This window comes from Trichosurus vulpecula, chromosome 4 (assembly GCF_011100635.1).
Source record: "Trichosurus vulpecula isolate mTriVul1 chromosome 4, mTriVul1.pri, whole genome shotgun sequence".
Classification (NCBI taxonomy): domain Eukaryota; kingdom Metazoa; phylum Chordata; class Mammalia; order Diprotodontia; family Phalangeridae; genus Trichosurus; species Trichosurus vulpecula.
The window spans coordinates 44,121,843-44,138,784 of NC_050576.1; the positions used below are offsets into that span (position 1 = coordinate 44,121,843).

The following is a 16,942-nucleotide window of genomic DNA, read 5'->3' on the forward strand; positions in this document are numbered from 1 at the left end:
AGTGAGTTCTTTATCATAGAGTTGGAATTTGGTGTCAGAAGCATATATTTCCTTCCCAGAAGTCATGCCTTCTAATGAGAATATCCAAAACTTATCCCTATGTATTCTGTTCTTACTGCCTTTAGCCTAGAGAGAAGAAACAAATCCAGGAACTTTTCCCCCTAAAATCAATTGTCTTTTTGGACATGAGAAGTTAGAAGAAAGGAATCTGAGGTGACAAGGACAGTAGGAGTTGGCACTGGGGAGTGCCCATTTCTAAAATACTTGCTGTACAAATCTTACCTGATTTATTCCTCCTGGATGCCGGCTTCTTTCTGTTTACACATTTTAAAAAGGAAACGTGGCAACTTGGCATTCCTTCTTATGAGAAACAGGATGATGGCAGATTCCTGAATGTCGAAGTAATTTGTTATTTCTAAACATTGTGCACAGTAATTACTCCCATTCTTCAATGCAGCAAATCCATTATCCAAACATCTATGTCCTTGGCACGTCAGGTTGGATGCCGTGGTACACCCCTACTGTGGGAATAGGTTCAGTAAAATGGGTTCCTTCTCATATTCTTTATTACCTTAGTTTGGTAGAGGTCACAGAGGTATATGGAGTGAAAAAAGAAGACAATATTTACCCTTCATCATAGCATTAATCACTATGCTCTTTAACATTTCTGACGATCATAATCTTTGTGGGAATTAAATTGAGTTTTGTAACATCTCCCTATTAGCTTAAGTAACACTTGTCTGTTCTTCAATGCCTCAACTGCAGTACTTCTGTGATGTTTTCATCCTGGATACCCTCTTTATTGCCTCAGTAGAAGTTTCACAAGTTGCTTTAGCCAAAAAAGTCATTATCTGACATCTAACTTTCTAGTAATATGCCTCTGTAACTTCCTCTCGGATGATTCTCTCATGATGACCCATCCCAGACCTGCTTGGGAAACTGCCAGAATTTATGCTTCCCTGAGCTAACCCTCCAAGAAGCCTCGATTGAATGCTAAGATTCTAGAGAAGGAACCCTATTCAGAAAATCATAATTTATAAACTGAAAGGAACTTTAGAGGTCATTTACTTCAACCACACTGTCCTCCATCTAGGGAAACTGAGGTACAGAAAAGTAAGAGTTGATCTGTGCAAAGTCAGAGTTGGCTAGTGGTAAGATGAGAACCCCAACCTCCAACTCCCAGTAGTGTTCTTTCCATGATACTACTGCTGCCTTCCCCCAAATTCACTAAAATATTGTCATATTCTCTATTCCAAGGGTCATGTGGGTGTGCCAGGACCAAGAGGAGCCATTGGGCAACAAGGGGCCCCAGTAAGTTTTAACAACACTTGTTATTTTTTGGCATTTTTTAAAAAAAGATGATTTCTAAGAACTCCTTTTCATGTGTGTTTTTTGTTTTGGTTCCTGACAAAGGGTGAACCAGGTGAAATGGGTGAACCAGGACCTAAAGGAGAGAGAGGATCTGAAGTAAGTGAAATCCATTGATGGAGATTTCAAATTTGTCTTTTTTTCCTTTGTGGGGAAAGAGGTGAGGAGTAGGCTTTAAACAACCATTTGCCATTCAAAAATCATTGAAAGCATTTGAATTGGTTGGGAGTCAACAGTTAGGCCAAAGCAGAAGTGATTTCTTTTCTACCATTTTATGCCAAAAACTAGATTTTCCTTAATCATAGAGCCTATGATCCCTAGTCTATGGAGCAAACTGACTTTTTAAAAATCACTTCTAACTTATTTCTGCAAAACTGGAGAAACGTTTTCTTTAAGAGTTCAGGCAAATGTACCAACAAAGACCGATATATTCTTCAAGGTGAACTCAATTACCACCTACTCTATTAGGTCTTCCCTCATTCTCTCTTCTACATGTGAACCCTTACTTCTCAATACCTCTGTCATGCACTCACCACACTCTATGCAATATTTGTTTATGCTATTGTCTTATATCTACCACTAGATCATAAGCTCTTCAAGGTCATTAGCTTGTTCATATTTGTAGCCCCTCAGCCCCTGGCTTTCCCCATTAAGGTGAGGCAGTCTGAAATTGTGGAAGAGCGCTAGACTCTAGTTTGCTGCAAACTAGCTGAATGACTACAAGCAAATCACATTTCTGGGCTCCAGACTCCACCTGGACTAGGTGAGCTCTGGCTCCCTCATAATCCCTAAGAATCTACACATGTTAATGATACAGGTAATAAGTGATGAAATAAACTATTTGGCTAAGTATTTTTGACTCTATCTCTTGCCTTTTCCATCTCTGCTGTCCTCAGCTTCCTCATCTGTAAAATACGGTAGGAAGAGTACTTACCTCTCAGGGTTGTTAAAAGGATGAAATGAAATGTGTGTAAAATGCTTCACAAACCTCAAAGTACTATACGAATGCTAGCTATTATCATCATCATCGTTGTCGTCGTCGTCGTCGTCGTCAGTAATCAGATGGCAAAGTCAGATACAAAATGATGCCATAAACTTACTTTTGTCCCCAAACAATTACATGTATATGGTGCATGTCACAGTATTTTCTACTTACTACTTCTCTTTGGTTTTTTGTGTTTTGCCCAATGTCAGTGAAATGGGAACATTCTACTTAGCATAAGGAGAGGTGGAAATTTTTGGTTTATCTAGAATTGCATAAGCAATGAATTCTATCATTTAATTGAAAAATTATCTAGAATAATTGTTTACATTAAACAAGTCCACCAAATCATGATCAAATTTCCTTTTAACTTATTTGGGCTATGAAATATGTGAAATGTATGCCAAATGTGTGCCAAAAATGTGTAAATATTTTCAAAGGGCATAATTATTGATACGACGGGGCTTAATTATGTCAGTGTTTGACTAAAAATAATCCCTAAAAGGCTGGCATGAAAATTCCTTTTCTCTCAGTCCTTTTAAATTTGGCCCAGATTATTCTTAGCTTGGGGCTTGGGGTGAAAGCCATCCCCTTCTCTAGGTTCATCATCATTTGATCTAGCCCTATAGGCAGAAATTGTTTGTCTGACCCTGCGTCTCCCCAGCCAACATAATAATATATCTCCTTATAAAAATGTAGGGGTGATGGGTACAAGGGAGCCATAGTATAGATCACTTTAGAAATATGACATTTAGGGGCTCTCTTTCTCCTTTTTATTCCTCAGTGGTGGCACAGGAGTACACACAGGAAGCAAAAAGCACAAATTGCATTTCCCCAAAAGCATGGGCACCATACTCTCTGCATGGCTGATGTTTTTGTTTATTGTTCAGTTGTTTCAGTTGTATCTGACTGTCTATGACCCTGTGGACCTCTATCCATCAGGTTGTCTTAGCAAAGACACTAGAATGGTTCGCTATTTCCTTATCTAAGGGCAAATAGAGGTTAAATGACTTGCCCAAAGTCACATAATGAGGAAGTTTCTGAAGCTGTATTTGAACTCAGGTTTTCCTAACTCCCAGCTCAGCACTCCATCCACTGTACCACCTAGCTGCCCCAGTGGCTGATTTATTGTGCCTTGTTTTCATCCACAATAAACAGTGACAAATATATCATGAGGGCCATTTCCCTTCTTGGTGTTGCACATAATTCACCAATTCTTTCCTTAAGGATGAAAAGAAAAATTAATTTCTTTATATACCTGTCTATATTCTTGCATAATTACTTGCTTTTAGTAAGTGGTTGGCCTGCTAATGGGGAAGAGATCCAAGAACTATATGCATTGTATCTTTCTCCATGCCATTTCTGCTGTCACAAGGGCATGTGAGACACTAATGAAGAAAGGGGTACAATGCCATCTGTATATTGATTGCCTATTCTTACAGTCTCTGGCCAAATCAGGACCAGACTTGATTCATGCTACCTAAAGCCAGAGAAAGAGTTACGAAAAAGAATAGTGGTAATAACAGAGAAGGAAGAGATGTATGGATTATAAACTTAGTCTGTTCCTTGGACTCGTCCTCTGATTAAGGAAATAAAAGTAATCACATAGTTTTCATTGGTGAATCTGAAGCATGATAAGTATTCTGGGGGCCATGTCTTAGAAGGAATATTGGCAAATGGAAACATACCCAGGGGAGGGGACTCAGAACAGGGTGGAGATTGAAAACCATGTCAGATAAGGATCACTTGGAGGAACTAGACCTGTTTTTCCTGGAGAGTGAAGGCTTGAGGGAGGAGGGGAGATATGATTACTGTCTTAAAATATCCAAAGTTTTTACACATGGAAGAGGAGTAGACCCATTCTGCTTGACCCCAGAGGATAGGATTAGGAGCAATGGATGGAAGAAAGTTGCAATGAGTCAGATTTCTAGAAAAATTTTCCCAACAACTAGAACTACCCCAGAAATGGAATGAGATGCCTCAAGAGGTAAAATGATCTTCTTACTTACTTCAGGGTTTTGAGTGAAATCTGGATAACCATTCATGAACAATACTATAGAAGGGATTGTTGGTCATGTGCAAGGTAGACTAGGTGACTTCTAAGATCCCTTCTAACTCTTAAATTCTGGGACTATGATTGTATAGCTAACTATATGACCATCATCAAGGGGCATACACTTTTTTGGCCTTCTTTTTCCAACTTCAGATGTTAGAATAAACCATCATATTTCCTTTTTTCTACAGTTGAAATGCTATATAAATAAAATCATCCTAATTTTTATGTACTTCAGTCAATGATTGATTATACCTATGGTTTTTCCATGTGAGCAACACATGACTTCTCAGTATAATGGAAGATATACTTTTAAGCAATATTGCCCAAATTGTGGTTTGGCTGGGGTTTCTGGTAGCCCTCTCAACATCTGACCTCATCCTTCTTCATCTGCATGTTGCCCTTCTTAAACATGTATCATTGGATCCCAGAAATACAGAATTTGTCTTTTTAAAGGCCTATCTAGGGCAACATGCTCATTTTTCCTATGAGGAAAGAAAGACCCAAAAAATTTCGGTAACTTTCCTAAGAGAATTAAGATCCATTACAGTAGATGAATGAGGAAAAAGGGAGAAGAGAGAGAGGGAAAAAAATTATCACCTTCAAGGTGAGCATATAGAAGCAACTTTAGAATTTCCTAATATACAGTATAATCTTTGAAGACATATATAAAACATATACATATGTGTATACATACACACATGCACGCGCACACACACACACACACATATATATATATATATATATATATATATATATTTATATTCCTCCTTTGAATCAGATCTTTTATTTCATCAGAGTTGAGAGATCATGATATGGAAACCCTCTCCACCAATGCAGATCAGCAGCTTGTAGGGAAATTCTAGTTTTAGAAAATTGCTTGAGATACTGAAAGGGGTATGTCTGTGGTCATATAGCTAGTCATGTATGTCAGAAGCAAGACTTGAACTCAGTTCTTCCTGGTTCCAAATCCAACCCTCTATCCACCACATCACCCTACCTCTCAGTGCCTCTGGATCTTTCATCTATTTCACAAATCTATACATAACCCTTGGACAATCTTAACAGACTATTTTAATAAAAGTTCAAAAAATAAATGAAAGTTCACTTCACTTGGATCCAGGTTACATTTTAGAGTTTTATTGTGGGCTCATCTCTATGACTGCATGTTGTTTTATAATCCTTGATGTCTTAAAATCTTCCAACATTCTTCTTTGTAACACTTGACAAATTAATATAAACTCTACACAGGCATCACCGTTATCTTGCATGCCTCACTGTCTAGGAAATCAAGTGATTCTTGGAAGATCAAGTGTTTCTTTGGTACTCCTTGTTAGAGCAATTGTTTTGTATTAGTCAAACTTCCATAGGAAACTGATAGGTGTTTGTTCCTTTGTCTTTTTCCCATCATTAAGCATCAATAATTTATTTAAACACATTGGGTTTGAGCTGTCTGCCATAACTTATCTTCATCTTTATCCTTTTGGCCTTGATTTTTGACTTTTGCTCTATCAAGTCTATGATCTGTCTATAAAGAAACATCCAACTCAGCACTGACTCTCATATTGATAACTAGTCTTTTCCTGTGTTAGCGTAGAGTGATTCGCCTTTTTTGTGAGATTGTTCATTGCTTGCCATATCAGCTGACTTCCAACTTTCTCTGTGAATAAAGTATTACATATACGCATACATATTTTTGTGTATATTTATGTTTTTGTGTAATGAATACTCCATATAATATATTTGTATATATAGGAAGTATTGTATATAATATGTATTATAGATGATGGAAAGTATTCATTATGTATTTATTATATACTAAGTATTGTGCGTAATATACATGAATAATATAATCAAACACATAATCACAAGTAATCATTACGTATATAGAATATAGAAAGGCTATTTATTATATGTGTACGTAGAGAGAGACCTATAGAGTGAGAATACTTTCTTCAAGGAGAGTTGGAAGGCAGTGGACATAGTAAACAATGAACAATATCATAGAAAAAGGAAATTATATATATGCATATATATCTCCTTATGTAACATGAAGAGATAACACAAGAAGATATAAAGGATAATGGTATCTATGAACTTTCTGTGTAGTTTATTTGGCCTTTTACATTTCCTTATTCTAATTTTTATTTCCCAACACATATTTTGCCATTTTCCCCTTGACTCATCTTTGTTTTGAAGTCATCAAGTATTCTGTATGTAGTACTTTAAGGTTTGCAAAGCAAAAACAACCCTGGAAATAAGTGCTATTATTATTCGCATTTTATAGATGATGACACTGAGGCAGATAGAGGTTACCCTAGGGTCACACAGCTAAGAGGTATCTAAGCCTGGAAACTTGGGTCTTCTTGACTCCAGGTCCAGGGCTCATTTTCTCCACTGTGCCATCATCTGCCTCTAAGTAGAGTGGTAAAGTATATGTTGATTTCAACTTGGAAGGTCTTATTAAAGTTTTCACATAATTTATCTACTTCATTATTCTCTACAGCGGGTGTTAGAATGTGGACTACAGTTATCGGCATGGTCTTTTTACCTTTGCAAGAACCCCAGAATCTGAGAGCTGAAAGGAACCTTAGCAGGGATTTAGTCCAACACACATCCCCAAGGGATCCATACTGTAAATATACCCATGAGTGATCATCCTGCCTCCACCTAAAGATTTCCATGGAGCAGGAGCCCATTGTTTTTCCATTCCCTTTTTGAACAGCTCTAATGGCTAGGAAGTTTTTGCAGGCATCAAGCCTAAATGCATCTCTTCATAGTATCCACCCATTACTCCTGATTCTGTCCTGTAAGGCTGAAATCGAATTCCTCCCTCATTTGACAGCCCTTCAGACATTTGAAGGCAGCTATCATACCCATCCTACCTTGAGACTGCTCTTCTCCAGGGTTAGTATACCTAATTCCTTCAACTGATTCTCAGATGTCCTAAAATTGAAGACTTTCACCTTCCTGGTTACCCTCTATTTGATGTTGTCCAGTTGATCAATGTCCTTCTTTCTTTAACTATGGTGTCCAGAACTGAACACAGTATTCCACATGAGGTCTGATGAAGGCAAAGTAGAACCATCACCTCTTCATGAAGTCCAAGATTATGTTAACTCTTTTTAGAGGTGGGGGAGGGGAGAAAGGAAAAAAAAATTATTAAGCACCTACTATGTTCCAGGCACTGTGCGAAGCATGTTATTAATATTATATCATTTTATTTTGGCTGCCACAATACATTGCTAATATTGAGATTGCAGTCCACTAAAACCCCAAGATCTTTTTTTCAGAACAAATCCTATTGATCCATGCCTCCCCCATCTTATACTTGTTAAGCTGATTTTTTGTACTCAAGTATAAGACATATCCCAATTGAATTTCATCTTATTTGCTTCAGCTCAATGTTCCAGCTCATCAAAATCCTTTTTAATCCTGACCCTCTCTTCCAGTGTATTAGCTACCTCTCTCAGTTTTGTGTCATCTATACTTTTATCCAAGACATTGATAAAATGTTAAACAGTCCAAAACCAGTAAAAGGTTTGTGGAGTACTCCATGATAACTAAATAGCCCAGGAATGATGGAGGGAGTTGTTTCCTCTGGATATAAAGTGATAGAAATTCCACTAATTCCTTTATTTGCTTCTACAATTGCTTCTACAAGGAGGACCCGAGAGTTTCCATTTGGCTACAATTTCCTTTTATGTTCAGGTTCCACTTTTAATGAGAGTGTCAATATGGAAATGATTCTATTCATCTACTCATTCTTTGATTTGCTAGGCAAAGATGTCACACTTAGAATGCCAATAGTCAAATAAATGTTTTTAAATGGATGAAAAGCTTATGTGATTCTGCCACCTTTCCTGCTACTCTGCCTCTGTCAATACTCAACCTTAAAGATACCTAAGACTGGGGGATAGTTTGTAATTTTGTTTTCCATGAGTTGCCATGACCAAAAACCTACTAGTGTCTAACCTACTTACGAAGAGTCTTTGCATACTTCCCTAGTCTATTCCTCAGATAGTGACATTCTGGAAACAGTATTCTGTATTTCTTTTCAGTATGGTTAACAGTCTTCAAGAACCCAGTCACCTCTGTCTCATGATTGGGCACAAAAGTATGACTTTTAGGGAAGCTATTGAGATGGGGAGGGAAAGAGATAGACTATCTAGACTCCTGATTTCATCAATCAAAGTGAAATCAGATGATTTTCCTCCATCAATGTACAACAGCAATTCACTATCACCTATAACCTAAAGATCTCCCCTGGGGCATCAAGACTTGGCCATGGTCACATTCATTAGACACAGGACTAGCACAATAGCTCTATCTATTACACCATGCATCCTCTAAACCATGTAATCGATAAAATCTTGGACATCCTATTATTCTATAACTTAGACTTTTCATACATTCCTACTGGCCTTTCCTACAGTTAGTACAAGCTACATTACTGTGCCTGAGCATATGGTGAGTGAGGGTGTGTCAGATTCACTGCTATCCCTTAAATGCCTGACAACCACAGGAATGAATGGGATAGAAAATGACTAGAATCTTGCAATGACCTAATATTAAAAATATGTGTTGGGCAGCTGATAGATCATTTTTTACCTCAAATGTTATAAATCTCTTTAGAAAAAAAACCTATTCCTTCTATGAAATGGCTTAAATAATATTCATGTTTATCCATCAAATAAAAACCCACTTAACATACTCTTCCTGGAAAAACACTCAGCCTTAGCTCTTTGGGGTTGACTTCATTTTAATGAAGTGATGTGTATAAATGGACATACAATCCTTGTAGATTTACACAGATTTTGAATTGGATCTTAGCCATGAATGTGTATCGCATCTATTGCTCTTTAAAATAAGTACTTGGAAATATGAAACCCACATCAATGTAATGGGAGAAAAATGAGACCACAAGCTGCCAAACATCAGCTATAACCAATCTCTCAAAGCTTGAATGAATGCCTCTGTTCTAATGGCATTCTGTATGTTACTAAGAGGTTTTCTCTTTCTACTTAGTAGATGGCTTTCCCCAATCCTCTAGATAATTTTTTTCTTCCTGTGTATGTAGTTCCAAATGCTATTAAAATTTTAAATGGAACAAGCAGTACTTATTTGTTATAATGAATTGCTAATATACTGTTCATGGCCCACAGTAGATTCTTAATCAATGTTTGTTGAGTGACTGACTCATTTATAGAGGCCTGCCCACTCTCAGATTAAGTACATGGAACTACAATGACCTGATGAACCCTGACCTAGTAAGAATTAGGTCTGCTCCATTATGCTCATGGTTTTCACCTCATAAAGTTTCAATTTTTTAAAGAATAATATAATTTTAAAGCTAGGGTAGCTTGGTGGCACAGTGGATAGAGTGCCAGACTTGGAGTCAGGAAGATGTATCTTCCTGAGTTCAAATTTGGCTTCAGACATTTACTAGATGTAAGACCCTAGGCAAGTCACTTAACCCTGTTTGCCTCAGTTTCCTCATCTGTAAAATGAACTGGAGAAGGAAACAACATGCCTTTCCAGTATCTTTACCAAGAAAACCCCAAATGGGATCACTGAATCAACAACAAGCCTCTCCAGTATCTTTGCCAAGAAAACCCCAAATGGGGTCACTGTATCAGACATGACTGAAGGGACTAAGCAAGGAAGGAAATTTACTGTTGTACCCCCTCCTCCCTTTATTTACATGTTATAAAACTGAAGTATAAAGTGTTTCAGTGACTTACCCAAGGTAACAGTCAGTGTTTGAACCAAAATACTAACCCCAGGTATTCTGATTTTCATTGTTGTAACCAAGTTTGCTAAGATTTTTTTGTTGTAAATTTGAATATAAGTAAAAATAATTATTCATTCTACTCAGAGAGATCACTCCTTGAGTTATCACTTAGTATGTGAATATCTGAGAAGGAAGAATGAGAGCAATTCAAAACCAGCTGTAAGATTGATACATTTGGAAAGAGAATCAAAATTCAATGGTTTCCCTGAAACCAAAACTCTACATTTAATAAGTGATTTTTAACGATTTGTGCCCTGCCTTTTTTTCCCTTAAAAAAAAGGATTTGAGGAAGCAGAAATTCATTAGTTAAAACAGAAAGCTTGTTGTGATGTTTCTTAATTCGTGTTTGATTTTATTATAGCTTCCCTCAGGAAGTCTGATAGAACTAATACATAATTGAGACAACAGAATTGCCATCTACCAACCTTGGGAAGTTGCCAAAGGAAGACTACCACATAAATCCAGAAGTACTAGATAAATGTGAACTATTATTACAGTTCTCCTTTAAAACCAACCAGAGGAAAAAGGAGTAAGGGATAAAAAGGCACGTAAATATTATCTGAGGGATTCAAAACAATAAGACTGCTTTAAGCACAGAGAAGTGGCATTACAATAAATTGGTGAAGCCCCACTTTAAAAGTATGACTTTAAGCTTGACTGTTTTTTATATGAGCCATGACCTATAATGATTTTTTCATTAGCTAGGTAAAGTAAGTACAATTCTGTACACATATTTATTATCAATTATAATATTTGTGAGAAAATAAAGAGGTACCCCTTGATTCATGGAGTGTTCTACTTTTAATAAAATAACATGAAGAAAGCAATTTAAAAGGAGCATAGGAGGTTTTAAGTGAAGGTTATTTTAATTTTTTGTATTAGTTGAGCAATACCTTATATATTTCCGGTGACAGCGACCCAATCAATCATCTTCTAACAGTCCATATAGCAATAAATCTTCTCATTTTACTGGATCTGAAGTCAAATGGCAAATAGACCCATTCTACCAAGGATGAAATTTTAATTTAGTTTAATCAAGGTCAGCTGTTAGCTTAGTTAATGGGGAAGAGAATTGCATAGAGGCAGAAACCATGGATTCCAGCTCAAGCTCTATTTGTTCTTATATATATAATATACTTAACTCTCAATGCTTTCTTACATGAAAAATGATCAATGATAAAGCTTGCATTTCCTGAGAGAATTGTGAGAAAATAATTGTAAAAACTATAAAATACTATACAAATATGAGCTATTGTTATTGTGTTTTAGAGAGTGTGTAGTTTTAAAACCATAGTTAGCATTACTATGTCTTCTTTCCTAGCTGATTTGTTCCTCAGTTGTCATTGAGTCATTTTTCAGTCATGTCTGACTCTTTGTGACTCAATTTGGGGTTTTCTTGGCAGAGATACTGGAGCAGCTTGCCATTTCCCTCTCCAGCTCAGGCAACTGAGGCAAACCGGGTTAAGTGACTTGTCCAAGGTCACACAGCTAATAAGTGTATGAGGTCAGATTTGAACTCAGGTCCTCCTGACTTTAGGCCCAACACTCTATCTACTGCACCACTTACTACTTATTTTAAAAGATGGGCTGTGGAGGGAGACAAAGCACAGGATTTCGACTCAGTATATCTGGGTTCATCATTTACTACCTCTTTGACCTTTTGCAAAACAAAAGCATGGAAGGAAGCAATAAACAAGCACTTATTAAGTACCTTCTATGTGCCAGGCACTCTTTGAGCTTGTAGTCCACTAAAACCCTCAAATCTTTTCCCCCACATGCACTCCTAGGTAGCCATGCCTTCCATATCCTGTACTTGAGTATGATTTTTGAGTCCAAATATAGTATTTTATATTTAACCAGTTTTGCTTTTCCCAAATGCTTCACTAAAATCTAAGTAAGCTATGTTGACATTATTCCCCTGATCTGCCAGTTTAATAACAATGTACAAAAAAATGGAAGTGAGGTTCATCTGGAACAACCTGTTGTCAAATGAATTCATTAATAGAATGGGTAGAACTCTGGACTTGGAGTCAGAAAAGACACAAGTTCAAGTCCCATCTCAGACACTTATTTACCAAACAGCTGTTTGATCATGGGCAAGGTAAAACCTCTGTCTGCCTGCTTCCTCCTCTGTAAAACAGGAATGATAATAGCATTTACCTCCCAGGGTGGTTGTGATCATATCTGTAAAGTGTTTAGCACAGTGCTTGGCACATCGGAGACACTTGAATGCTTTCTTTCCTTCCTTTCTTGATGGGGTTATGAGGATTGGATGAGATGATATATGTAAAGCATTTTTTAAGTCTTAAAGTGTTACATTAATACTAGCTATTGTCGTTATTATTATTGACGAAGCAATGCCAGCTCTTTGTAATCACTGCTTACTTTTCTTGGGATTTATCGATCATCCCTTTGTGAATGTATTTGCAATCGTTCAGAATCATAAAACTCAGAGCAAAAAAAGGGGCCTTCAAGATCGGTAGACTGAAGCTTGATGTGGTCAAATAAAATGACTAGCCAAAGAGACAAGGTTATTTATAGAATGAGAGGACTGGGCTCGAACCCAAGTTTCTTCATTCCTAGTGTAGTGTACTCCCCGCCACCCTAGGATTGTCCTGAGTGCTTCTGACAAGTGTCCTGAGAAATACCATTGAAATAGCCACGTAGCCCACATTTTTCTTTTTAAAATCACAAGAATGTCATCAGAACGGTGGCATGCTTTGGGAGGGTAGACCAAGTCCTTTGCTATCCTGACAGACCAGCTGCTGCTGAAACCATTTTAATTAGAAGCCTCCCACCATTCAAAAAGAAGGAAAGAGTTCTATGGATAATGAAGATCTTCTTCTTTAATTGTTGAATGTTAGAAAAAAAGAAATGGAAAAGGGCAAAACATTCATTTACTTTTGGAGGCTAAAGCTAAGAATTCGAAAGAAATCCAGGATGAAATTGTGCAAGTGAAATAATCTGTTCAATTTCCTTTCAACTGAATTTCTTAGTATCATAGAATGTCAGAATCAGAAGAGACCTCAGTGATCATCCAATCCAATTCTTTTAGTTTATAGATGAGGAAACTGAGTCCCAGACAGGAAGTGACTTGTCCCTGGTAGTTAGGAGTAGAGTTGAGAAGAGAACCTAAATCTCCTGAAGCCCTGTGCAGAGCTCTTCAAAGCTTTTGATCAATTATCCTTATTTTAACCAACTGATATTTCTGCTTGACATTTTTAGGGTCCAAAAGGGAAGAAAGGAGCACCTGGTCCATCTGGGAAACCTGGGATTCCTGTAAGTAGCAAGTCTCTCTCGTTGCTCTCTTGTTTCCAAATAAAGTTGATGACTTCAGAATAGCAGAAAAATTTAATAACAACTGTAGCAATCCCTTATATAATTGTAATGTGGGGAAAGTATGAGGTCAAAATCCAGAGGGCTCACTCAATGACCTCCCAGCCTAGAAAGATGGTCTCTCTTTGAAAATGGAAGCTTGACCTTTGAACACAGAGACCATAATCCCAGGGCCTCAGTTGTCACCTGAAGATTAACTCACCTTAGAACTATGTGATATACGAACTAGAGGAGATTCATTAGCTAAATGACAGAAAGCCTATAGGAAGCATCATTTGGAGCAGAACAAGGACCAGGGTTGGGAAAGGTAGAAACCTTCTAGGGAGTAATACAGCAAAGGGCAGGATGACTAATTTTTAAATAAAACTTTTTTTGTAAGTGAATACATTCTATATGTTAGAAAAGTCTGCTCTCTAGCACATACTCATTTATTTTGTATTAAGTCATCTTGTGTGTTTGCGCAGGGAAGGACAATAATACGCAAGGGCACAATTTTTGAACCTTGTCTAGGATACACAAGTGCTTTGTCCTTACTCTGCCCACAAAGCAAAGAACTTAGAACTATGGCCAGGTTAGGGGAGGGGTTGAGGTGGGGGCAAGGAGTCAAGAACAGAGATTTCTTCATGGTACTAAATAACAAAAGTGTCTAATAATAACATGCTGGAGACACAAGATGGATTTTGAATCTGAGGTCTCAACTTCTTGTTTCCCCAGAAAATAAGACAGAGTGGGCTAGGACATAAATTCCTTCCATTTCCTTCCCTCACAAGGCAAAGATGATTTTCACATTAACCGCCAATAACCTCAGCTGGCCAAACAGATGTGTATTGACTGGCTCAGTAAAGACTTCCTACCCATCTGACCTAGCCAAAGGCTAGATGTAGCCGAAGATTGTCCTTTGAAAAGATTTGTAGGAAAGTATTTAAGCAAAGAAGAATAAACTTAGATCCAAAAAGCATAGGCTATATTAGATAGAACTACAGAGAGATACTGGCATTGATAGGCCATTCCCTTAGTCTTTCAATTTGTCTGATCCAAAAGGACAGCAAGAAAAAGGCCTGATTTCTAATTTCCAAGGATTATAGGAACACCACCACAAGGAATCATTTCTGAAGATGAAGATGTATTTCTGAAGTACTGTGCTAGATGCTGAAGATATAAAGATAAACATGTCATAGTTCCTGACTCGAAGAGCTTCCATTACTTTGGATAGTGGGCAGGAGGGTGAGAGTCCAATGTATACACAGATACATATGATATAAGGACATGGGGAGGAACACAAAGGAAAGATCCCAAAGAGGTCTAAGAAAAATTGAGGAAGGAAAGAATGATTCTGACTGAGACAACCAGGGAAGCTTTCATAGAAGAGAAAGATCCTGAAGGTTAGAGATGAAAGATTTTTCTAGGAATGGGGGAAGAAAGCCTCTTGACAGATGTCCTGGCTCAATTGTAACATGGAGCCATTATGTCCTCCACAGGCAGTTAAAACATGGACTTGGCACAAGTAGATTTATCAGACAAGTAGTATCAAAGCTGAAAGTGTTAAATAAAATTGGTAATTAGCATAATATTTCTTAATTAGGAAAACCTCATGATGGAAACTTGATATTTTAGATTCATTACATAATTTTCCAATTCATTGCTAGCTCTCTGGGAAGGTTTGGGATTTGTTGTGGGACAGATCTGCTCCTATAAACTCCACTCATCAATGAATATTGAATATGGGCATCTAGGCATTTGTACTATGTCTATAAATAACCTCTGTAATTATTTGATTTGTCAAGGGACTCATGGGCCCACCAGGACAAAAAGGTGAGCCAGGATACCATGGAGCAGAAGGCATCCTTGGAAACTCTGGAAAAGTTGGGCTACCGGGAAGACCAGGACTTCCTGTGAGTCATTTAGCTATCACTTTGTCATTTTTTTTAAAAATTATTAAAATTTATGTACAAGGGCTCCATTACTAAAACATGAACACATTATCTATATTTCTTTGCTTTGGCAATATCTCAGATTAAACTAATCAATCTTTTAATAGTTATTTCTGGACATCTGTCTGGGGTGATGTCAAGTTAATTTCTAGAGAAGGTCAGAGAGAACATTATCCTGGATATACTACTATATAATCCCCCCACACATAATCCCCCACCTCCCATGTAAATAATTTAAGCCATTCGGCCCATATAAAAATTTCAGTCAGAATGCTAAAATAACAAATTAAGGGGCAACTCAACCTGGCTGTGTTGGGCTTTATCTACTTGGACTATTTATGGAACACTTTGGTTTGGGGCAAAAATTCAAAATGAGTTCTGCCAAAAATCATTTTCCTTTAATTTTCATAGTTTTGGTACTGTTCAAGGACTGTGCAAAGATTTCCTCAGTGTTCATTCAATTTTGGTATAATAACATAGCTTCCTTCTTTCTTCCCAGCATTTTCCTTTCTGTATTCCAACTAGTATAATATTTCATGTACATTTGTTTTTAGCAAAAACCAGTAATCATACCATTTCCATAAGCTTTCTGGTTTTGTCCTACTTCCCTGTTAATTTCTTGGAATTTTCCTGATGAGTATGCAAATTGTTACTCTTGCTACCTCTTCTTAGTTTGTGGTTCAATGTCAAACTAGAAGGAAGGCCTCCAGTGGAATGCCCGGGGAATCTGTCCTTGGCTCTTAATTGTACATTTTATCAGTGGCTTGGACAAAAGCATAGATGGCATGCTTTTCAAATTTTATGACATAAATTTTATAGATAATGCAAAACTTGGCAGGATAGCAAATGTACCGGATTCAGAGTTCAAATCAAAAAGAGCTTAGCAGGTTATAATGACAGACCAAAGATAGTAATATGAAATTAGATTAAGGTGAATGTAAAGTCTTATACTTGAATTGAAATTTAAAAATTTTTTATAAACTATAAAGTGCTTCATACATGCTGTTATTTTTCTTGTTTTTATTATTGGATTTTTTATTTATTTTTAAATTTTTAAATTTATTTTTTATTATTTAATATTTTTAGTTTTCAACATTGATTTCCACAAGATTTGGAGTTACAAATTTTCTCCCCATTTCTACCCTCCCCCCATCCCAAGATGGCATATATTCTGATTGCCCCTTTCCCCAGTCTGTCCTCCCTTCTGTCACCCCACTCCCTTCCCACCTTATCCCCTTTCCCCTTACTTTCTTGTAAGGCAAGATAGATTTCTATACCCCATTGCCTGTATATCTTATTTCCCAGTTGCATGTAAAAACAACTTTTTTAACATTTGTTTTCAGAATGAGTTCCAAATTCTCTGCCTTCTTCCCTCCCTACCCACCCTCCTTGAGAAGGCAAGCAATTCAACATAGGCCACACATATATCATTATGCAAAACACTTCCATAATAGCCATGTTGTGAAAGACTAACTATA

General features: G+C 37.1%; 1 protein-coding gene across 1 annotated transcript in view; it reads left to right on the plus strand.

The window, feature by feature from the left end:
• Positions 1-16,942, plus strand: part of COL24A1 (collagen type XXIV alpha 1 chain) — a 378,533-nt gene that overhangs the window by 305,377 nt on the left and 56,214 nt on the right. The window contains exons 49-52 of the mRNA XM_036755470.1: positions 1,258-1,311; positions 1,414-1,467; positions 13,423-13,476; positions 15,318-15,425. Of these exons, the coding sequence (XP_036611365.1) occupies positions 1,258-1,311; positions 1,414-1,467; positions 13,423-13,476; positions 15,318-15,425 (270 nt within the window). The remainder of the gene's footprint in view (positions 1-1,257; positions 1,312-1,413; positions 1,468-13,422; positions 13,477-15,317; positions 15,426-16,942) is intronic.